This window comes from Emydura macquarii, unplaced genomic scaffold (assembly GCF_026122565.2).
Source record: "Emydura macquarii macquarii isolate MOO-44397 ecotype Brisbane River unplaced genomic scaffold, CSIRO-AGI_Emac_v2 contig_1230, whole genome shotgun sequence".
In the NCBI taxonomy this organism is placed as follows: Eukaryota; Metazoa; Chordata; order Testudines; family Chelidae; genus Emydura; species Emydura macquarii.
In genome coordinates this window covers 23,216,684-23,240,464 of record NW_027131367.1, presented here as the reverse complement: position 1 = coordinate 23,240,464, position 23,781 = coordinate 23,216,684, and the positions used below count along the sequence as shown (strand labels likewise).

General features: G+C 54.1%; 1 protein-coding gene across 2 annotated transcripts in view; it reads left to right on the top strand.

The window, feature by feature from the left end:
• Positions 1 to 20,709, top strand: part of ARHGAP44 (Rho GTPase activating protein 44) — a 176,960-nt gene extending 156,251 nt beyond the window's left edge. The window contains exons 15-23 of one of the 2 annotated variants that reach the window (XM_067547770.1): positions 1,065 to 1,156; positions 2,009 to 2,189; positions 3,875 to 3,892; positions 4,892 to 5,113; positions 7,822 to 8,259; positions 9,412 to 9,560; positions 13,344 to 13,721; positions 14,832 to 14,883; positions 18,834 to 18,969. In XM_067547770.1, the coding sequence (XP_067403871.1) occupies positions 1,065 to 1,156; positions 2,009 to 2,189; positions 3,875 to 3,892; positions 4,892 to 5,113; positions 7,822 to 8,259; positions 9,412 to 9,560; positions 13,344 to 13,721; positions 14,832 to 14,839 (1,486 nt within the window). In that variant the 3' untranslated portion in view covers positions 14,840 to 14,883; positions 18,834 to 18,969. Of the gene's footprint in view, positions 1 to 1,064; positions 1,157 to 2,008; positions 2,190 to 3,874; positions 3,893 to 4,891; positions 5,114 to 7,821; positions 8,260 to 9,411; positions 9,561 to 13,343; positions 13,722 to 14,831; positions 14,884 to 18,833 lie in introns of both variants that reach the window. The other variant, XM_067547769.1, reaches the window with a different exon arrangement.
• The last annotated feature ends 3,072 nt before the right edge of the window (positions 20,710 to 23,781 follow it).

Genomic DNA, 23,781 nt, shown 5'->3' with positions numbered 1-23,781 from the left:
AGCAGCAGAGCTAGTGAACGTGCCATGGCCCCTTGCCATCAGAGGTCGGGGGAAGGCTAACACAGCACAGCCAGGCAAGCATCCAACATTCCTTTTCCTGTGTTGGCCTAAACCATTTTTACTGGTTAAATCAAGAAACTAGAGGCTTAATTATAGTCCCTGCTTCCAAGAGCAGCAGGCTGAGGAAGCTGCTGTGCGACCTGTTCTTTGAGATGCCCTGATTGCGGTAGAACCGCATGAGCCCGTGTCCTCGCCTGCTGTGTGCTCGGTGGTTCCTGCGGCATGGCCCTGCGGCTTGGGAGCTAATGGTGCCCACAGGAAAAGGAAGTGATGCCATAAACGAGCGTGCAGTTGGGTTCAGGCTCCTTTAATAACATAATCTGTAAAGAGACCACTGCGCTTGCTGTGAGAGCGATGTCCCTGCACTGTGGCCAGCCATCTGTCGTGTAGAATTACCCTGTGGGCCAAAGTTTCATGTTAGTAAAAGTGTAGGAAACCAGTAGGGAATGAAGGGCCAGGTTCTCAGCTGATGTGAATGGGAGGCGCAGGAAACTACAATGGAGCTCTGCTGATCCAGACCAGCTGAGGGTCCCTCCCAGAAACATCGCAGTCACTAGAAAGCAGGTCAGATGTGATGTGCTCATTACACGTATCTAGTGCCTGAGAAGAGTGCTTTCTATTCCAGTGTAAAGAGAGGAGACCGAGATAAGAGAGTGGGGGCAATGCATTAGTGCTCTCCCGTGGCTGCCCCCTCTGAGCATTTGCACACCTGCCATTTATCTCAGTTATTGTTCTCTGCTGAGAACTGGAAAAGTGGGAGGGGAGCAGCAAGGCAGAACTGAGGGGTATCGGCTCAGGTGTGACACATCAGGCTGCATGGAGGGTCCCGCTGGATTAGCAAGCGACTAGCCAGTCGGGACGGTGGTGCACTAGTGGAGCGACGTTGGAAGAGCAGGGTGACCTGCTGTGTATTGGCTTCAGCCAAGGCTATTAACCATTGGTCTGGGAGCCCCAGCCATCGCTGCCTTCCTGTCTGTGCTGAGCTGCTGCCCCCTGTGTTGCAGAAACATCACGGAGATGATGACAACGGTCTCTCTGCAGATCGTGGGGATTATCGAGCCCCTCATCCAGCACGCTGACTGGTTCTTCCCTGGAGGTAAGCCGTGCTTCTCCAGCCCTGCACCACGGGCTCTCACAGCTGTCGGCATTGAGAAGGAGCACAGTGGAGTCACTCAGCCCTGCCAGGCATGCCAGTGCTGTGCCTCTGGGCAGTGTGTCCATTGCACAAACCAGCTTGGAAGCCAATGACTGGGAAAAGGGCTGGACGGTCTGCACCCACTTCCTGGTGACCAGGCCCTGGCGGGTGGGGTGGGCCCTAGAGACAGCCCTCTCTCGCCCCGGGGCTGTGTTAGTGCCTTGGAGAGAGCTGTGCACGGTCGCTGCACCTGCTCTGCGATTCAGGCTGCCAGGCCGCCAGGCCAGCACCTGCCCCAGCTCCACCGTCTGACTCCACAGCGCTGGTGGCTGCTCGGCCCCACAAGGGGCATGTTCAAAGCTCTCTGTGCTCTGTGGCCCCAGAAGACCAAGTGCCTCAGGCAGACTCCAGGACGGAGCGTGTGGCAGGGTTCACTCCAGCTGAGCCCCCAGTGAGGCACATCCATGGAGCTAGAGATCGACCCTTGCTGCTCCTCCAGCCATCTCTCCCCTCCAGCTCTCTGCCCGATGGCTTTTAGTCCCCACCCCTCGTGGAGTCAGCGGCTGCTGCCTGCAAGGCTCATCCATGTTCCCTGCCATTCCTTCCACCCTGCCAGCAGGCTCTCAGGAGCCGTGGGCAGTGGGGGGGTTCTGTGTCCATTCAAGGCATGGCAAAATGGGGCCTGGCCTGCTCCTAGGCCAGGTGCAGACAGGAAACACCAGTAATAACCCCTCGATGCCACAAGCCCTCTGCCTGTCTGGCTGCGAGGAGATGCTCCCACGCAACGCGCGGCCTTCTTGTTTCCCCAACCAGACATCGAATTCAGCGTGACCGGGAACTACGGCAGCCCCATGCACGTCAACCACAATGCCAACTACAGCTCCACGCCCTCCCCCGACATGGGCCATTCTGACCGCAAGCAGCACGACCAGGCCCGGCGCCCCCTCAGCGTGGCCACGGACAACATGATGCTGGAGTTTTACAAAAAGGATGGGTAGGACTCTTCACTTCCTTGCCGGGGTTTGGTTTTGGTGTACATCCGGTATGGCTGTACGTGCCTGGCATAGCGTTGGCTGGGAGATCCACCTGGGAGAGGGGCCCGTGGGCACCAAACGGTCTGTGTCCAGTAGCCTCCACACTGGTAAATGCAGATGGCACACTGCCTTCTCACTCCTGCCCTCCTCTGCGCCTGACCCCTCCGCCCTCTCTGATCAGCTGACTTCGAGCCATCTTCCCCTTCCCCTCTCCCTGCCCCAGCCTGAGGTAAGTCACGTTGGCCACACGCTCCAGTGAAAGGTGAAGGGCTGGGGGAAGGAGCCAGCTACATGGGCAGTGTTCCAGAGCCCTTGTCCTGCAAGGAGCTGGCTTGGAGCACCTGCATGGGAGCAGAGGGTGCTCAGCGTGGCTGGGTCACATCTATGGGCTTCCCGCGCTAGGCCTACGCAGACTAAGCAATTGCTTAGGGCCCTGAGCAGCTCAAGGGGGCCCCTATTTGCTTTTTATTATAAGAACTTGCCTATTTTAGTTTAGTGGATGGAAGGGGGCAAAAATATTCCTGCTTGGCACCCCAACGGGCTAGCACCAGCATTGTTTATGGGGCTAAGGATCCCACGGGGCATTGCTTGCATCTGTGATCATCGTGCATGAAAGGGGCAGGGGCAGATGTGGAAGAGAGAGCGAGAATGGCCGTTGGAAGGGAAGCGAGACGGGCTGGTCACTGGCATGAATTGTTAAGATGAATTGTTGTCACTGGGGTGAGACCTGCAAGTCAGGTTTTTGAATCTAGCTCAGCCAAGACCAGCAGAGCCTTGCAGGGGGCCACAGCCCTACATTGGCTAGTTGTTCTTTGTTCCTATGTGCTGTGATTTCCCTGATGCTGGAAGCACTTACAGCCCTGTGCAAACCCTAGAGAAACACACAGACCCTGCCCCAAAGGTCACTTAGCATGTCTGGGGAGGAAAACAGCCCAGCTGGGTGACATTGGCTTGCCCCCCAATCCCTCTGAAAATATCTGGGGAAGGTTTGCAGTTCTCTTTGCACAAGGTGCAGCATGGGCCCAGGAAAGGTGGAACTGGAGCAGAAAGGGAGCACATACTGAGTCAGACTGGGGAGGTTGCCCAGAACCCCCATAGAGCAGGATGGAGGCAGGTAAATGTGCACAAGGGGCTTCCCTCTGGAGCTGTGAGTTAGCATGAGCTGTACTGGACAGCCAAGCTGCTGTGTGCCTGAGAGTCGGGATTCTCCATTGCCACAGGCAGTCCGGGACCCCTAAATCTCAGCTCTCCAGGCCCCTCCAGTGTGCAGTGTCTGGCACAACAGAGACAAAAATCAAACCCTAGAACATCTTCAATACCCATTCCAGCCCCTCTCTTGCTCCCCACTTGCATGCAGCCCTATCTCCCTCCCCCACACGCATCGCATTGCATCGCACTGTCCACAAGTTCCCATCCACTGAGCAAAATGGTCCGTGCTTGCAGAATCGTTAGCTTGTAAGTTTCTTCCAGCACCGCCTTTTCTGTTGAACACTCTGCTTGTCCTCCTTTCTGACTCAATGACCTGTCCTCTTTACATGTTCCCTTGGCCCTCTAACTCCTTTTCTAACAACAGTTGCTTTACCCAATGGATGTTTTTAGCCTGAGTTTCTTTTTCACTAATATTTGTATGTTTCTGTCCATGCAGCCTTAGGAAAATCCAAAGGTACGGTATCCTCTAGTAGCTGGACCATTTTCAGGCCTTCCGTATTCTTAGCACCAAGCCAGTGCCGTTCCAGGAGACTGTGTTATTAGCGCACTTGCGGCTGAGCAAGCCAAAACGCTGGTTTTTCTACATTCAGTGATGTGAGCTGGTTTCTCCCCCAGTGAAGTCAGTTTCATGGGGACAAGCCCAAGCAGAATTTGGTGCTATTAGTGCAGTTGCCTTAAAAGGCCATTGCACTTTCATAACTCTGGGGGGAAGTAAGGGCTCTCTTCATCTTTGGGGTGATTCAGGGGGAGGCTTCCCCAGCTTTGAGGAGTGCAATAGTGTGACTCTCCAGAACGCACTCCCGTTCATGTTGGCTTCTAATTTGGTCACTCAAGTTTGTGGCTCTGCAGAAAGACCTCACAGGGGGTGTCCATTTCCTGCTGCCACCTTTGCGACACCCTCCAATACTGCTGCTTTCACAGCCGCCTCCCCTGTGCAGAGGCTGTGATCGGCCTCCACAGCTTCTGAGCAAAGCAAACCTAATCTGAGAGGAGCTGTTACTTTGGTAGCAACCTGTCTTCTGGTGACACTAGTGTTCTCTGCAGGATTTGGAGGGTGTCAGTCCTGAAGGCATGTTTGGAGCCTACCTACGAAGTTCTTCCAGGACTGTTCTGGCCTTCTACAACCCCTGCTGCCCTGCATCCACCGAATAACATTGGTTCCCTGGTATAAGAGGAGTTTTTAGAGGGCCAGAACTGGATCTCATCCGAAACAAGTTAGTTCAGGCCTCCACTGAGGGTCCTGCACCAGTCTTGAGTCCCAGTGTTTCACAAGGCACCATCAGGCTGCATTAGTGCTCTCTGGAAGGAAGGCTGCCAGGATCTGAATAAGCTTTACCAAACCAGATGTAGTGAAATGTTTTTTCTCCCCTTTTGCTGCTGTCTGTGCTTTATTTCTTTGCTCTGTACCTTACTTTGGAGGTGGTAAGGGAGTGTCTTTGTGTTCCCCCCTCAGCATGGGCGTCAGGGTGATGGACACATCTTGGGTGGCCCGCAGAGGCACCTCCATAGTTCGAAAAGCGTCCTCCACCCCGCCTGCCATGCAGCCCCCCGCGCCGCCTTCCGATCTTGCTGCTACTCCTCAGTCACCAATTCTTGAGCAATCTCTTGATATTTCAGCTACTCCCTCCCCTACTCCAACTAGCTTCAGCTTCCAGCCAGGAGCTGAACTGACAAGGTAAGTTGGGCAGCAGCAACTGCTGCTGCTGTAAACCATGCCTATCTCCGGCTCATCTGCATGTGCCCCCTTTATTTCATGCTTCTGCTTTCTTGTGTGTGTGAATCTAGGCACAAAATAATCCAAGATTGACCACTCAGCAGACAGGAAAATTCCCAAGCAGCTCAGGGAAAGTGGTGCTGGGAAATGCCATTTCTAGGTTGGCTGGAAAGACAGACATTTTTGCAAAAGTGGAGGTTTGATGCTCAGGGTGCATCCTCCTTTATCCACACTGCAAATCAGATGCAAATTCTGTGCTCGCAATGCATGCGCATCACGCACAGAGGATGCTAGGAGTCCCCAGTTCCCAAGAACAAGCTTGCATGCCTTTGGAGCACTCCTGTTCCCTGCTGGCCCAGAAGGCGAGAGGCGGCTCCAGGCTGGCTGTAGCAGCAGGTGGTGCTAACTGTTGGGTCTGCCTAGCTGGCTGTTTCATTGGCCCTGTCTTTCATTTTTCTCAGTCCTTCCTGCCATCCCTGCTGCTCTCCCACAAACAGGCATGCCTTGGCCAAACTGATCCCACCCATCGCCCCATTCCACTGGCTGAAAGGAAGATGATGGAGCACTCATTCGGGGTCCGTTAGAATATATGGGGCAAGTGCAAGCAGCCATTTAAATTGCACCAGCAACTTGTGCACTTCCAACTTGTTGTTGTTGTCGTCGTGTCCCCCCCCCTGCCCCCGCGTGCGCACACTTGGGTGCAAATAGTCTCCCAGCTTTTTTCCAGGTGCAGAATGCTGCATGAGCAAATTTTGCAGCCAGTTTTGGAGCCTCCTTTGAAAATGTGCTTAGCCCTGAAGTGTCATTCCTCAAGCCCATTCCTTATTAAAACATCCTCCCACAGAGAGGGAACCATTGGCTTCCAGAAGGCCATTTGTTTGTTTTGTGTCGATGGATTCACACACAGCTTCATGGCAGGCAGCCGGAGAACAAGTGACTCTGTCAGGTGCAGTCACCTCTGCACAGGGAGTGGGGCCAATGTGATTTGTTCTTGCTTCCAGTCTGTGCTTCTGTCGTAGCTGTGCTTCCTGTCAAAAGCAAGTCTGGAATTTAGCTTCTAAAGTGCCGCATGTCAGGGGCTTCCCAGCGCTCAGCCAGCTCCGCGTATGCGCCAGAGAGATTAGTGATGAGCCGGGCTATCGTGTAGTGAGCCCGCACAGCCACTGTGACTTACTGGCTGAAAGCACCCACGAAAATCAGCTGTCCTTGCTCCGGGCCTGGATTTTGCTCTGATTTCTGTGCACCTGTTGACAGCATTTCTTCCCACTCAGTTATGTGGTAAACGATTAAACACTTGCACATGAAGGGTCAGGGCCTTGATCTCTGTTATGCCGAAGTAAATCTGGAGCATCCTCGTTCCCTGCAGTGGAGTTACTCTGGATGAACGCTGGTGTAACAGAGACCAGAGCCTGTCACACCTCTCTCTCTCGTTACCTTTTGTCGAATAGCCGCAACCCACAAGTCCCATGTCCCCTAGTTACACTGTCTGGGTTCACCTGTCTTGGGGCCCCGGGTATCTCCCAGCAGGTATGTTGCACCTGAGCCTGTCATAATCTGAATGTGTTCATTTCTTATTCCCTGACCCTGCTGAGATGCCTTTCTCACATGTCAGTGTCCTTTCTGCCTGACTCTATGCAGATGCTACAGCATTAGCCTCAGTTCCCAGGACTATGTAAGTCTCCCCAAGAGTCAGCCTCTGCAGGTGACACCCAGGGGCACTTCCATCCCAGCGGGTGGGAGATCTCACCGTGTGTTGTCCTTCCATTTCCATCATGCCCTGCCTCCCTCCTGATGCCCTTTCTTTATACTGGCGATATGCTAAACGGAGATCAAGTGGGGTGATGCAGATGCAGGGGCGGGGCGGAGGGGAGGAGCAGGGCCGAGAAGCAGACCCCTCCAACACGAAAGACATGCAACTTCATTAGAAAGTGTTCCAAGCAGTCCTGGCGGACGGCTGTCCCTCACCTGGCAATGCACGTCCAGGAGTTTGGAAAGGGGTTTTAGGTGTCGACATTCAGGGCCTCAGCACTGCAGACCCTTTGACACTTGCCTGGCCTTGCATTTCGGCACAATGCCCTGCTGTTCTGCCTGGACTCGCTGGCTTGGGCCCTCTGCCCCTCCTGCCTTGCTGTTCTCCAGCTCAGTGGCTGCCAGCCCCAGGCAGTGCCCTCGCTGCCACAAGCTTTGTGACTGGCACCCTGGGCTACCCTTGCCTCCTGTAACGATGCCCCACTGAGCTAGGCCCTAGTGAGGAGCCTCTGCCCACCTCCCACTCTTCCGGGAACACCCTGCCTGCCTGAGGCACTTGGGTGGCTGATGCAGTGGCAAAGCCAGAGTGCAGTGCAGTGCAGTGCAGCCCCAGCGCCACAGCACAGTGACCGTGGGGATGGGCTGCAGTCTTAGCGCCAGAGACTCCGCAGGTTTCACATCTGAGTGAGCCCAGCCCCCAGCCCCAGTGCCCTCAACCCAGGAGGCTGGGACCCACTGCTCTGCCCCTCCCCCCCCCCCGGGGCCCCCTGTGCGCGTGTCGCAGTCCAGCAGGCCCGGGCTCTGTGTTTCTCGTGTTGGTCGTCATTGTTATTGCTCCGTTTTGCTTCTCGGCCGGTTCCTCCTTGTACCAACACTTCTGCTCTTGTTTTTGTCTGTCTGTTTGTCTGGACGTTTTACAGCACAGATGATGTGTCGTCTGGTTGGCTGGACTCCTGTTACAACTACCCTTCCCCCGAGGACGACAGGCCCCCTCCTTACCCTTGCTATCAGCACCTCCGCCATTACCACCCTAAGGCTTGGCCCGAGGCACCCTCGCCACCCTACCGGTGGTCGGGGTACAGCCAAACTCTGCCTCCTCCCTCCTCCTCCTCCTCCTCCACCCTGCAGCCACTCGACAGTAACTGGAACCCTAAGCCATGCTTCCTGCACCTCCCCACGCCCAGCTCCCGCACGGACGCGCATGCTCTCGAAACTAACCTCTCCGCCCTCTGCATCAAACCCCCCCCTGTCTCAGCCCAACCCGACCCACCTGGCGTTCCCCACCCCCCCCTCACGTCAGCCTCTCCCCCCTGGGTCGGCTGCGCCGGTGCCAGTGACAGAGGAGCCGGGCTGACTAGGTAAATACCTGCGTGTCTGAGGGTGAGGGGGCCGCCCGCGCCGCAAAGGGTTAGGAACCCGCGGCACGCCATGGCCCACAGTGACAGACAGCCGCCATTGCGGACAGGCCGCAGGCCCCGGGGCCAGCCCCAGCCTCCTCGCCAGCAGCGACCTGGTCCACCTGGTGCGCTGCCTCCTGCAGTCCCCCAGCAGCTCGCCTCGCATGGGCGGCACAGGGCAGGTGGAGTGCTCTGCCGGGCGCTGCCCCCTTTCCATCGTGTCCTGGCCTGCTCCCCCCCCAGAGCAAGGGCTCAGGGCCAGCTCATCCCCACCCCCGGGGCTGAGGAACAGAGCAAGGAATCAGAGGCTAATGAGTGTTACCCCCCTGTCGCTCCAGAGCGGCTCCATTGACCCTCGTGATCTGTGGGGTCAGCCCCCTCTGCAGTGCAGCTGGGAATGGCCGTTGTCTGGCCCGGCCAGCTTGCAGTTGCTCACCCAAGGAATCCTGCTCAGCCATAGCATGGCTTGTTGTGCTGCCTCGTCCAGAGGCCTTTGCACCTGGTTTTCCGCTATCCATCTGTTGGCCGGGGCAAGTTAGCTCAGTCCTGGGGATTCAAAATGGGCCGGGGGAGGAAGCTTTAAAAGAAACCCAAAAACCAAAGTCCCCACGACAAGTTCATAGCTTCCAAGGCCAGGAGGGATCATTGGGAGCATCTAGTGCAGGCTCGGTACGGCACAGGCCAGAGACCTGCCCGAAATCATCCCTGGAGCCCTTCTTACAAACCAGAGCTTCCCCTGGAGGAGCACTGCCCAGGGCAGGGAAGGGTTACATTCTAGTCTGTCTCCTTGCTGGACGCCTGTGACTGGGGGGCTGCACTATCACTTCATGCTCTCATCGTGCTCGCCTGCTTCAAAAGACGCAAGCGCGTCTTGAGTCTCGTCTGTGGCACGGCCCCAGAAGGAGCTTCTGTCGAGCCAAGAATCGGGAGGGGGGTTGGCTTTGCCAGCGGGAATGGCTGCTCTTAGCGAGGCCTGCATGCCAGAGAACAGGCCAGAGTGTGAGGGGCGTGAGCCGAGTTGCCCTGGGCTCTGAGGGGAGAGAGGCCATGGGGTGTCTTCAGAACAAAGGGATTTACCTGGTTGCCTTCTTGTTCCTGTTTCTTTCTTTGCAGTACTTTAAAAACCAAGGAGCTGTCGCCCGTGTCCGGGCAGAAAGGCAGCCCGGGCTCCAGTCACGTGGCCCCATGTGGGAGCACGCAGCAGGTGGCCAGTCCCACTCAGCAGCTGTCCACGGAGCAGAGCCCACATGCGCTGCGCAAAGGTATCTGCTGCCCTCACAGGGCAGGCTAATGCAATAGGTGCAAGGCGCTGAGTGTACGAAAGGAGCAAGCTCCATGCACGCTCCTCCAGGCGTGCTCAGTATTCTGTCTGCCAGTGTTCTCCTCCTAGGCAGGGTGCAGATTGTCCAGGGGAGGCGGGGGCCAGGGGCATTACCAGCATAGGCATTTGCAGGTATGTTTTCCTGGTGCCTGAGCAGGAAGCCCTTCATTTGCATGGATCTCCGGGCTGTCCTGTTCACAGAAAAACTAACCGGGTGATCATCTGGAAGTTGCTTGGACCCTGCTTGCCTAGTGCTGGATTTCTTCCAGCGACAGCCCTGTGTGGAGGTGAGGAAGGCCAGTTCTACACTAGGAGCACTTTGCCAGTATTCTGTACTGGCAAAGCACTCCGAGTGTGGATACACTGTATTTTAAACACACACACACACTCTTCAAGTGTGGATACACTGTATTTTAAACACACACACACACTCTTCAAGTGTGGATACACTGTATTTTACACACACACACACACACACACACACACACACTCTCTCTCTCTCTCTCTCTCTCGAGTGTGGATACACTGTATTTTACACACACACACACTCTCTCTCTCTGAGTGTGGATACACTCTATTTTACACACACACACTCTCTCTCTCTCTCTCTCTCTCCGAGTGTGGATACACTGTATTTTAAACACACACACACACACTCTCCAAGTGTGGATACACTGTATTTTACACACACACACACTCTCTCTCTCTCTCTCTCTCCGAGTGTGGATACACTGTATTTTACACACACACACACACACACTCTCTCTCTCTCTCTCTCTGAGTGTGGATACACTGTATTTTACACACACACACTCTCTGAATGTGGATACACTGTATTTTAAACACACACACACACTCTCTCTCTCTCTCTCCGAGTGTGGATACACTGTATTTTAAACACACACACACACACACTCTCCAAGTGTGGATACACTGTATTTTACACACACACACACACTCTCTCTCTCCGAGTGTGGATACACTGTATTTTACACACACACTCTCTCTCTCTCTCTCCGAGTGTGGATACACTGTATTTTACACACACACACACACACACACACACACACACACACACTCTCTCTCTCTCTCTCCGAGTGTGGATACACTGTATTTTACACAAAAACACACACACACTCTCTCTCTCTCTCTCCGAGTGTGGATACACTGTATTTTACACACACACTCTCTCTCTCTCTCTGAGTGTGGATACACTGTATTTTAAACACACACACACACTCTTCAAGTGTGGATACACTGTATTTTAAACACACACACACACACACACACTCTCTCTCTCTCTCTCTCTCGAGTGTGGATACACTGTATTTTACACACACACACTGTTTCTCTCAGAGTGTGTATACACTGTATTTTACACACACACACACACACACACACACACACACACTCTCTCTCTCTCTGAGTGTGGATACACTATTTTACACACACACACACACACACACTCTCTCTCTCTCCGAGTGTGGATACACTGTATTTTACACACACACACACACACACACACACACTCTCTCTCTCCGAGTGTGGATACACTGTATTTTACACACGCACACATACTCTGCGTGAAATCTCCTTTCCCGGTAAAAGCGAGTCTCGTTGGTATAACTGTGTCTACACTGAGATCTTTTTGTGGCACAGGTCTGTCAGTCCGGGATCTGACCACCTCACTCCACTGGCCGACAGCACTGTGCTGGGAGAAGTTTGTGTGTAGACTGGCCAAAGACGCCTGTCAGAAGGACAATTACAATTCAGTCTGGGCCAGGTCCTGAGCTGGTGTCAATCAGTTTAGCTCTATTTAGTCAGTAGGGCTACACCGATTTACACCAGCTGAGGATCTGGCCCATGATAACATTCATATAAAAACTATCTTGGCTCTTGCTTTGAGGAAGCTTGTTGCTAAATTACATGCTGCAGAAATGGATCTCCCGGCATTTACAGCAGGGAAATGCACTCGCCACAGCTGGTCAAGCGTAGGGAGAGGTTGCTAGGTGGTTACACTTGCTTTGTCTGTGGAAGGTTCTTTTTGCAGCCACAAGGGCCGCACTTCGCTTGCTTTCATGAAAGCTAAAGCCACACCCCAGGGGCTGCTGGGAATTTCCATCCAGAAGCAGGAATGACTGGACATCTCACCACCGCCCAGTTCTCATCAAATCCCTAACCTGCCCTATCTGGGCAAGCCCCAGACATTGGGGTATTTACGATGTGGGTCAGAGAAGCATCCAAACATGTGAGTGCTTGTGCAAACCACACCTCGGAACCTTCTCAGGTCGATTATTAGGCAACGGGTAACATGTTCTAAAGCATCCAAGGGCCATATATTAAAAGGTATTTAGGTGCTTAAAGATGTAGCTAGGCATCTAATGGGATATTTACATGGACTCAGGCACTTCAGAGCCTTTCAGGGAGACTGGGGCTCCTAAATGCCTACCTCCCCTTTGACCATGGGACAGATGCCTAGGCACTTTTGAAAACGTTACCCAATATGTCTCAGCTGAAGCATCCTCAGCACCTTGATCAGTAGAGCCAGCTCCTGGAGTTCTGCCCCACCTCCATCAGCGGAGTGGCTTCTTGAATTGTAAAACCTCATGCTAGGGAAAACCCACCATAATACTAGCGTGTGAATGTCGCTGCATCCCTCTGTCTTCCAAAACACGTCTCCACAGACCTGAGAAACCAGCTTATGAGGCTGCACGCATGCGCCAAAAGCTCCTAGCTGAGTAGAGGGCAGGACTGAGCCTATGGATGCCCAGTTCTCATCTCACCAGTGTGACCCAAGTAGTTTGTTCATGGGTAGGTGCTGCTCATGTTGTCTGCTTGATTAATTGAGCAGTCCCCGCAGGACACTGGCACGGCCTGCCTCACACAGTCACGTCACTGGGAGATGGAGCTTCAGGGTACAGGAGACACACTGGGGTTCACATCCCGTTGCGCCTGGGTTGGCTTTCATTTGACGTTTATGAGTATCCAGTCCTACTGGGGCCTGGACAAGATCCTTGTTCCACTTGGTTTGGTACATCCAAGTTTGGTACACGGTCCTTGTTACATGCTGGTACCCATCTCACTGTAGCTGTTTAAGGCAAGTCCCTCATGCCCTTCCCATATCAGCGAGGCAGGCGCCATCTTACAATGATTGAAAATACTGTGACAGTCACAAATCTCAATAGCAGCGAAGGGAAAAGCTCTCCACCCAGATCCGTGGTGCAGACTAGAGAGGACAGTGTTGCCCGAGAACACCTATGGGAGGACAGGTGCATTTGCACATGTAAGTATCTGTTTGCATGCGCAGCTGCAACCTTTTGCAGGTACGATTCTTTGTAACTGGTGCCCAGCCTGGCTCTTGGAAATCGGTCTGGAGTGTAACAGGCTGTCTATATGTGTATGAATACAGGGGGTGCCACAATCTGGTCGATGGTGAAGATAAGGGATCTGCTACTGCTGCTAGCTAATGGTGCGCTCCTTTAGCTTGGCTGGAAGCAGCCAGAGGGCTTGGAGCTGCAAGACGAGGGTTCGAGTCCAGGTTCCCTATAGGTGCAATTTGCAAAGCAATTGCATGCAGCTCCTGAGTGTGTCGCAGTACCAGAGCAAGAGATCACCGCTTCTTACACGCAGGAGTCGTAACATCAGAGAGATGGAAGAAGTGCTAAGGACCATCTGAACCTGCGCTTGGCTTAATGGTGTCTCTGTCTCTCTTTGTCTCCCACAGTTTCAAAGAAGCTGGCTCCAATCCCGCCCAAGGTCCCCTATGGCCAGTCAGGCAGTATGTCCGACCAGTCCACAGGACAGCCATCCCCTGTCAGCCTGTCTCCCACCCCTCCGAGCACCCCTTCGCCCTATGGACTGAATTACCCACACAGCTACACACTGGCCTCAGGCCAGCTCTCCCCAGCTGCTGCTCCGTCCCTGTCTTCTCCTCCTTCCCTGACGAGCACTTTAACCAAATCTCGACCCACCCCTAAGCCACGGCAGAGGCCCGTGCTGCCACCACCACAGCCTCCCACAGTGAGCCTGTCCGGCGCTAGCCCACAGTCCACGGACCACACCTTGCTAGATGACATGTCCCCCGGAGAAAGCATGTCCACAGGTAACCGAGCTGTTAGCTCCAGAGAGCTTTGATCAGATCCCTAGCAGGATATGGTGAGGGAAGGAGGCGAATGTGGTCAGCTCGTTTCAGTCTCCACACCGGTGGCATCTCGGGGTGAGCGTGGGAATGCCGGAGCCCACTGTGCAGCAGGCAACACCAGAGGAGTCAGTGCAAAATCCGACGCTGCTGGGCCAATGGAAGCGTACTCCTCGGTGGCGGGTGGGGCCAAGTAGAAAAGTATTTAAGATGCTTTTTATTTTAAGGATTGGTGGGGCCAAGTTTGAACTCTAAATCACTGTGTCCCCCTTTGAATATGTGCTTCCTTAGGGGGGTGATGGCTTATAAGGAAAATATCTGAGGGTAGAATTGCAGATTGAGCTCTTGCAGCGCAGCCTTGGTAAGTCTTACGATTGGCTCCCCCAGTTTTGTAGCGCTGTCCTCCCACCCGCATCGAGCGGACATTTGGAAGCGTTCCCCGAGACCTCCAGGGAGGTGGGATGTGGCTGTTGAAGTACAGCATATAGTGGAAGGCAAACTGGTCTAGGGACCCTAGGACACTGATAGCATGTAGGCCTATCTGCTGTCCCTTCGCCTACTCTGAGGGACTGGTCGTTGTTTCAAGGTATATCTCCTGACCCGTGATGACTAGAAACACATGCTATACACAGTTGGAAACCTGGGAATTCTGGCTTTCCTTTGTTGTATAGTGGATTTTTCTACCCTTGAAAGTTCCTGAGTTATCAGACATGATTTCAGTTATACTCTTGCATGTCTGCTGATTCCTTTGCTTGTAGAATAGCATCTGTGCCCCAACCAGTCCAATTATGATATGCTGGGTTGTGCTTGAAGGATTCACAAGGGAAAAGGTTCAAACACCCCCTAGTACTCCAGGATTTTAGAGCAGGTGAATGATGGTAAATGGGAATGGCTGTTGGTTTTGCCTTTGAGCTCTCTCCATGCGGGTTTGGGAAGCTAGCCCCTTTATACTGTAATGTACTGTATGTTCTGACAGCCGCAATTCTCTGAACCGTGTTTCTGTTGTGTTCTTGTCTCCTTGTTGCTGCTTATTTTTGTTTCCTTTCTCCCAATCCTATTATTGTGTCCTTGCAGCTGTTTGAGGCGAGTGATGCAATGTTGGCTAGGTGTGAGAGGGATTCTCAGGGTAAGATGGAGTTCCCGTGCAAACCCCCCCTCTCTGGCACTGTGAAAGCTAACCCCCCAGACTGACCTCCAGCACTGTCTTTTGCGTCAGATCCACCACGAATTCCATCTCGTGCTCTCTGCCTTTGCATGGGACTCGCTGAACCGGAATTGCATGGCTTCTTGAGCCTGTGACCCTGTCACAAGTTCACCAATAATTGCGTTATTAGTCAACTTGTTTCTTTTGCTTCTTGGAACCGCTGCCTTTGTTCCCAACCCCTTTCTACAGCGAATGAAATAAGGGAAAACAATCCTTCCTCCAACTCATGGAAGTGACCAGAGCTAACCATCCTCTCCCCTCTCCTCCCCTCCCAACCATTTCTCCCTCTTCCATTTCACGTATTGTTTTGCAGAAGGGATGTCATGATACTGCCACCCATAATGGCATTGATTGGGTATTGACGCAGAGGGTATGTTTCCAGGGGCTATTTAGCTTAACTCGGTGGCACTTATTTACTCTGGCCAGGAGTGCTCTGCAAATGCCACCGATGAAACAAATGAATAGCATCATGCAAATGTGCTGGAGCTTTCAGAGGCAAGGAAGGAGGTTGCGTGCTAGTCCCGTGCTGTGGGACTGTTGGGCTGAGCAGTCTGCTTACAAACAGGCGGCTGAAGTCACTGCAGTGCCACAGCAGTAAAAGCACACCTGCCCTCCACTCTGCCCTGCGATGGCACATCAGTGGGCCCCCGCACCAGCGCACCACAGCGCAGTGCGCATTCTGATGGCAGGTGGACCGGGCAGGTGTGCCGCGCGGTGTTAGCACCAGCTCTTACCCACATCTCAGTCTAACCTGACACCGGGCAGAAACGGCTCGCTCCAGGCGGGCGGTGCTGTGGACTCCAGCTAGCTGGCCTGTTGGGGGTGGGTTGCTGCTGGAGCTAGTGATGCAGTGGGAACGCAGCTGCTCTGTGCTGCTAATCCGACCACACTGGGGAGCTGCAGGGTTGTTTCGCAGGGTGGCTGCTCTCACTCCAGCTAAGCTAACTTGAGCTAACCCTGCAGTGCAGACAAGCCCTACGCATCTGCCGAAGCTAGAATTTGGCTCCTGTCTCCCCACAAGTGAACGGATTTCCAGTTAAAACGACGCGAGGCCAGTCGCACTTTAAAGACTAACACATTTCTGCAGGCATGAGCTTTCGTGGGCTGCAACCCACTTCGTCAGATGCACGTCAGCTGTACCTCTAATCCCCTGGCCACACATGCCCAGTAGCTGCAGGCGCTCGTTTGGCAGCAGGGAAGAGATGATGACTCAAATGGGCCAGCATCTGTGCAGGGAGCTGGCCTCTCGGGCTCCCCTCTAGCCCTACAGTTCTAAACACGCCTGCAGGTTTGGTTTACACAGACACACCGCAGGCTCTGGCGTGATCCCACTCCCAGGGGAACGGCTGTGCTAGGTCAGTTGCATTCCAGTCGGGAAGGGGCACTTGTGCAGTCCTCAGGAGCCATGGGCAGTGGGAAAGGAATATAAAAATCGGGGAGCAAATTTCTGGTGGTGCAAGCTCAGGGAAGTCAGCAGGGTTTCATTGGTGTGGGCAAGAGCAGAATTTGGCCTCTGGTGCAAAATGACTCTAAATCTTTGTATAAAGCATGGGGGGGAGGCAAGAGAGGGGTCCTGCAGCGTGAGTTGTGTGGGTGCCATCCCAATTCAGAGCATCCCTCTGGGCCGTACATCCCGGAGGAAACCATACAGGTGTGAGCACAGACTATGCCAGTGGCATCTGCCAATCGTACCACCCAGGGGCAAAACTGCTCTCAGTCCCACACTGAGCTGGGGTCCTCTGCTCTCCACTGGCTTGAAGTCCTCTCTCTAGTGGATCTCCCTCTATGCTCAGGCCTATATATTTGTGGGGGTAGCCGTGATAGTCTGCTTTTAGCAAAACGAGTGTCCTGTGGCACCTTAAAGACTAACAAATTAATCTGGGCATAAGCTTTCGTGGGCAGAAACCCCTGCATCCAGCAAAGTGGGTTTCTGTCCATGAAAGCTTATGCCCAAATAAATGTGTTAGTTTTTAAGGTGCCACAGAACTCTCGCTGTATTTGTAGGGTTTCTCTTTTAACCCTTGAACTCCAGGACTTGAGTGTGCTTCTCCTCCAGGCTCCAGGTTGAGGAGCAGCAGCTCAGAAAACCCGGCTCCTGTTTCACCAATCTTTCCCTCTCCAGGCCCCAGCCGTGCTCCCTCACTGGGCCTCCTTTGGACTCTTGCTCAGCGCGACCCTTCCCACTAACCACCCCTAGGTCCCAAGGTGCCCGCCCATGCACCGGTGCAGAGCCGCCTGTTCCCATGTCACCTGCGTGACTCGCCGTCAGCCCAGAGCCGTGCCCTGGCTGTGTGCATTGCAGCAACCCGCCTTCCCTTCCACCCGGTGTGCAGTGGGGCTCAGAGCACCACAGAGGTGGGGGCGGGGGGAGAAGTTGTCTGGCAAGAAGAGGAGTTGGAGGAGGATTGACTCTACCCAGGCATCCCTTATCCAGCTCCACCTTCCTTTGGCCACGTGCTCTCGCCCCATCACCCAAAGGTACAAAGTGGCGCCCGCCTGGCCAGCATTTGCTGGGTTACTAGTGTTGCCTGCATTGGCACTTGGCTGAGCCGCTGTTCGCTCACCTGTGGCTGGGAAGGCAAGAGCGCCTTTTCCTCTGGGAATGGGACTGCCAGGGCGGGGGTGGGAGGGAGCTGTCTTGGAGCACTGGGAGCAGCCTCTGCTCAAGTGTCCGGAGCGCCTCTTGCCTGTCCGTGGAGACCCAGGCAGCATGGGTGCAGCCCCCTCGCGCTGCCCGGCCAGGGGCAGGAGCAGTGTGGAGGACTGAGCTCGGCGCCTTGTTCCTGGTGCCACAAACGCAGCACCCTCAGCGCCCGTCAATCCCAAGCAGCCCCTCCCCTCAGTGCAGGGGCCTCACTTAGAAGAGCAGATTGGCTCAACACAGGGTGCTTGAGAGGTGCTAAGGGTGGAAATGGGGAGAGGAAAGTCCCAGAGGCTCCCCTCCAAAGCAGAGTAACTTATTACCTTTGAACCCTGCACTGATGACTTGCCCTTCCCCAAAGCTGCCGTTCACTGGGGAGTTCACTGCCCCGCCTGGTCACGCAGCTCTGCACAGCCGCCATGAAACGGTCACTCGCTGCTCTGTGCGATCACAAGAGGGGGAATGCCTGGAAGGTGCTGGCCTTCCCAGCTGATCAGAAACCCAGCAACCCTGGCCAGCGTGGTCATTACTGTGTTTGCAGTTGGCAGCCGGAAAGGTGGCTGCATATTTGGGAGCGTAAGTTTAAAAGCCTCCCTTGCCCCCTCCCCTCCCAGTAGGACAGATGGCAGGGGCTGAATACTGGCACTGGCAGGTTTGAACGAGAAGCTGGGGTGGGATTTAGGAAACCCCCAACAATACATGAGGTAAGAGCTTCCGGAGTGCGAGATGTACTGTGCAAATCCCATTCCCCACTAGACTAGAGAAGGCAGGAGAGCGTGTCCTTTTGCCGGGGTTAGGCTAGATGGCTCCATTGTGTTTGCCACTTCTAAAGTCTGATGGGCAGGAGTGAAAAGGACTAAGGCGAGTTTGCAAAGATAATGGCTGGACCAGAAAAGGGCAACAGAAGGTGCTAGTTTCTCCCCCAGGCTTGGGAGTCTGCTGGGGCTGGCCCTTGTGTGGAGTCCCAGAGAGCACGTGGGGTTAGTGAGGAGAAGCCGAGAGAGGCCAGCTGCTGGAGCGGAGGCGCCTGCAGGGAAGGTTCAGGAGAGGAAGTGAAAATGATCGAAGGTGCAAATCATGACCATCCTGTTTGCTGACATTAACAACGTTCTAGCCCTAAGAAACCTATCTGCCGCTAAGAAAAAGCAGTGCCTCCCAAGCAGTTTTTTGACAATCTCGTCTGTCTGTGTTAGTGCAGGTTCTTAACTCTGCCGTTCTCTACTGATTGCAGATCTCGTCCACTTTGATGTCCCTTCTATACACATTGAGACTGACCCTGCACTCCCCCAAGATCTGCTGGAACAAACCCAGAGACATTCAGTGGCAGGGAAAATCGCGTCAGAAGAGGAAGAATCGGAAAGCACCGCCCTATGACATAGTATCCCCTTCTCACGTTGACTGTCTTGTACATACATGTGATCCCATAACCACAGCTCTCCGGAGACCTTGCCAAATCGGGGCTTGCTCTCAGTCAGGGCTCTGTTCGCCAGCTGCCGGCGTGGGATGGCTGGATCGCCATGTGTGACTGGTAGCAAACAGGGACAGCCTGTCTCGGTGGCAAAATACATTCCTGGGGCAGTTTCCGTTATTTATTTCCATCAGTTTGTTTCGCCTTATCCAAACTTTGCCTTTTGACTTGGTGCCTAAGTATCCTCCTTTCAAGCTTTCAGCCCTGTTCAAAAAATAAACCCAAGTCCTCCCAGCCCACTCGACACACACATTCCCCATTGCTTGTCGGCGTGGGCAAGGGAGGCAGGGTGCATCTTGGGTGCCCAGTGGGTTCGGCTCATCGGGTTTCACCAGCATGGGCTGGGCAGGGCTAAGAAGCATCCAACATGTCCCTGTGCCCTGTAGCTGGTGAAATCCTTCCAGCTGCACTGCTTTCCTAGTAATACCCATTCTGGCTCCAGCCCCTGCAGGAAGACTGGGAAATGGGACCCTATCCTGGCATGGGGGAGTGGTCTTCTTTGACCCCTAAAAGTTCTTCAAACTGTCTGCCAAGGTGAATGTTTTCGGATGACACCTGCAGGGGGTGTTTGACCCAGTGGGAGTGGAACAGCGTCTCAATTCTTCCCAGATATCTCACCCTGGGCTTTTTTCCTTCCATTGTTTCTTTGTTGGCTTGACTCCTGGTTGGCAGGGAAACGACTCCCTGTCTGAGCCGCGGCTGGGCATTTGGCGAGGAATCAGGTGCGACTGTTCCTCTTGTGCCTGCGGGAGCTGGGAATGGCATGGACATGCCCAGCACTGGCGAGGAAGGCGTGGGCTCTGCTAGCGTGAACGGCATCTCTTTGTGGTGAAGCGTGTGCTTTGAATAGCAATAATGTGCTCAAGTGTGTCCCCCAAATCGTGCATTAGAAGGTGAGATTGGGCCCAGATGACCGTGCCTTTTCAACCCCACCCACCCACCACATGTCACAGATTCATGCCTCGGTGTCTGCAAAGGAGAGGAAGGGGGAATGGAGATCAGGGACATGTTCACAGGTCACTCAGCGCTGAGCCTTAGTTAACTATTCTGTGTGGGTGGTGTGGAGCAGAGGTTTCGGTGGTGCATGCAAAGACAACTTTAACCTTTTATCCTTTGGAAAGATATATATCTATCTGTCTGTCCGCATAGATATATATATTATAGATTTGTACATAGAAATATATATATATATTTGTTTTATTTGAGCCATTCCATCTGAACAAATGTACAATGTAAATTGAATGCTTCGCATCCCCCGCCCACCCCAAGCCAGTATAAAGAAATATTCTCTTACAGCAGTATTTGCAAGTTAGGATGTTACAGCTTTTTGCACAGATCATAAGTGCAACTCATCATCCAAACCGTATGGGGGGTGGGGAGAGGCGGGGGTGTAGGGCAAAATCATCTGAAATAAATGTGCAAATTGCTGTCAATATTGGTAGTAAAACTGGGGTTCTTCTCCTGGAATACAGTCACCTGCTTGTATTTGCAGCAGTTCCGCCGGAGGCCTGCGGGTTTGTGCCTCTCACTCTGTCTTGAAATAGCAACACCCCAGGCAGCTTCTTGAAAGAAGAAGCCACAGGCTTGAATCCCCATAACTCTCCCTGAACGGTGTCCTCATTAAAATAGAATCAACTGATGCTGTCTGCTGAGCCCTTTTATGTAGCCTCCAATGCAGTTTTCGCTGAGTGGGGGGAGGGCTGTGGATGGTTGGGGTTGAAGATCTATCAGTGAAAAAAACTTGCCAGTCTCAGGGGTTTTCCTGCTGCCCATCACCATAGTATCGGGGCAGCTTCTATGTCAAATCACTAGCGATAGTGAAGTCTATAGTGGAATTCAGGGAGTCTCCGACACTCATCCAGATGACACCCAAGCTTGTGCTGGTGGCTCACCTGGGTATCTTTGGTGGCCAGTTCTCACCAGAATGTTGGCCAGTGCAAAGTTTAATATAAGCAAACACAAAGAAAAGAAAAATGACAGCCATGAGGCCTCTTGTGCTTCAAGTGTGACTCTGGACGAACACCCCCACCCTCATGGCACAAAGCAACACTGCAAAAAGGGCATGGGGGGGGGGGGGAGTTCCAGGGTGACTTTTTTCTCTTTGTCTCCCTAGAGAAAATCTATGCAGTTTGCAAGTAAAAAACTGGGCTTTCCTACCAACTTGCCCTGCAAACTCGGCCTGGGAGCTGAAAGTCAAGCTGGGTCTTTCCTTCTTGCACAACATAGAAACTAGATCCTCGCAAACTAGTTTGATTTATTTTTTTGGATGAGATCACAAGTTTGGGTGTTGAGGTAATATACTTAGTCTTCTGTGAGGTGTTTGGCTTGGTGCCACATGACAGTTTTGATTAACAATGTCGAATGACATAAAATTAACAGGGCACCTGTTCCCTGGATTGAGAGTTGGCTACCTGATACGTCTCAGGATGTAACTAAGCAGAGAACGGGCAGTGAGCGGGTCTGCTTCTGGGGGCGGTGGGAGGGGTGTCCTGCAAGGATCAGTTCTTAGCCCTGTGCTATTTAGTGTTTTTATTAATGACCTGGAAGAAAATATAAAATCATCACTGATAAATTTTGTGGTTGTCACAGAAATGAGGGACAGGGGGTAAAAAACGCAGCTAGCAGGTCACTGATGCAGAACAATGAGGCTCACTTGGTCAGCTGGGCTCACGCAACCAATATGTGTTTTACTACGGCTAAATGTAAACGTGCGCATCTAGGGAGAAAGCATGTTGGCCACACTTACAGGGCGGGGGCTGTGGAACAGGTCTGGGCGTAGTGGTGGCCGGGCAGTTGAGGATGAGCTGTGTGATGCTAATGCCATCCCGGGATACATGAACAAGAGACACTCCGATGGGAGCAGAGAGGCTATTTCACCTCTGTATCAGGCACTAGTGGTCCCACAACACAAGGAGGATGCTGTAAATTGGGGAGGGTTCAGCACAGAGCCACAGGAATGATTAAATGATTAGCAAACGTCTTGTAGTGCTGGACTCCAGGAGCTCAGTCCATTTACCTTACCAAAGAGCAGGTGACGGGGCGACTCGCTCACAGTCTGTAGGTACCAACGTGGGGACCGCAAAGGTCTGACGCGAGCCAGTGGCTGTCGGACTCCATGGCACAATAGTCCCTGCTGCCTTGAAAGCTGTGCCTCCTCCCTGTAGTAAAAGCCCTGTAAGGTCAAACTAGCCCCTTAGCGTGTGTCCACAGAGCGATGCTCAGCTGGGCTGTGGGGCTATGCACAAACGACGTGACGACTCAGGCGTTCAGGCACCGAGGGCCATGCGGGGACACAGATTTCTTTCCAGTGCCAAGACTAACATTGTCAGTATAGGAAAGGGAACCGGGGGGGGTCTGGCTGGAAGTTGCATGTTGTGAGAGGAGGATGCTCGCCGGGGGTGTCAGATTGGCTGTGGATCTGTCCCCCGCGCTGACTCCACCGGGCTGCACTGATTGACACCACCTGGATCTGCTCCGGCAGCTCCTTCTGCCGCCTTTGCCCTGCTGCGGCTCTTCTGAGCCCGCCCGGCGCTGGCCCTGGGCCTGGCTCCCATGCTGGGGCACCTGAGTGAGAGCTGCTGTGGCGCCCTGGGCAGAGGCTGGGAGCCAGATGGGCTTTTGCTTGGCTGAGACTCTTAGCGGTAGCAGACCCACCCAGCAGCCCGGTAGCAGGGCTCAGGGCTGAGCAGGGCAGGAAGGAGCTGGCCCTGGGTAGCCTTGTGCTCCACGCCACCCCCGCCCCGAGCCGGCTGTGCAGTGGGGCTGGCTCCCCTGGCCCATGGAGCCCGTTGTTTGCTCTGGGCGGTGGGTGAACATGTGAAAGGCGCTGGGGCTCGCTGTGCAGGAGATAGAGTGACCCCCCCACACACACAGGTGGCGCCCCCATCGCTCGGCTGTCGCTGCACGGGGAGGCGTGTGGCTCATAGCGAATGGCTGGTGGCCACCCTGCAGGGCTATGGAGCTAAATGCTCTGGCTGGGGGCTGTGATCCTGGACGCCCACGGTCCCCAGTGGGTCACACAGTGACTTGTGGATTCGCGCCCACTGGGGCAGCACTGTTACAACAATACAGCCTCCGCTCTGTTGTCTGCCTGGGGGAACTCTCCGTGTCCAAGCCCCATGCAGGGAACACGTGAGCCCAGCGACCAGCTGGGGCTGGAGATGAAAACAAACGGGGAGCAGGACCCAGTAGGCGGAGGAGGGGCTCTCTGTGGCTGATGGGGCAGACTCAGAGCCTGCTCTCAGGACTGGGTAGAGACCCCAAAGCCCTGGATCCTTCTCTGTAATGGGAAGCAGCCCAGCACGTCCCTCCTCCCTCTGCTGGAGGGTGACAGCGGAGCAGCTGTACCCACAGCTCCCAGGCATGAGATCCCCACTCGCCCGCTGGCCTGCGCCTTGGGCATGTGGCTCCACTGAGCCAACGGTGACACCCTGGGACTCACTCCCGGGCCAGAAAGGAGCCAGTATGTTGCTGGTGGGTGATTTTTCCCAGGGCTGGCCCTGGCAATGCATGGGCGCAGCTCGGTCACCCATTGGTATTTGGTGTACAAAAGGGAAAGCCAGCCTTCCCATGGCCGGGAATTCAAACCCTCCGCTCCTGTCCCCTCCAGCCCAGCAGAGTCAGGGGGCCGGGGGGCACAGGGGGCCGCAAAGTGTCGTCCCAAGTGATTCTGCCAGCCTGGGTCCATGCTGTGCGCTCGGTGACTGGCCAT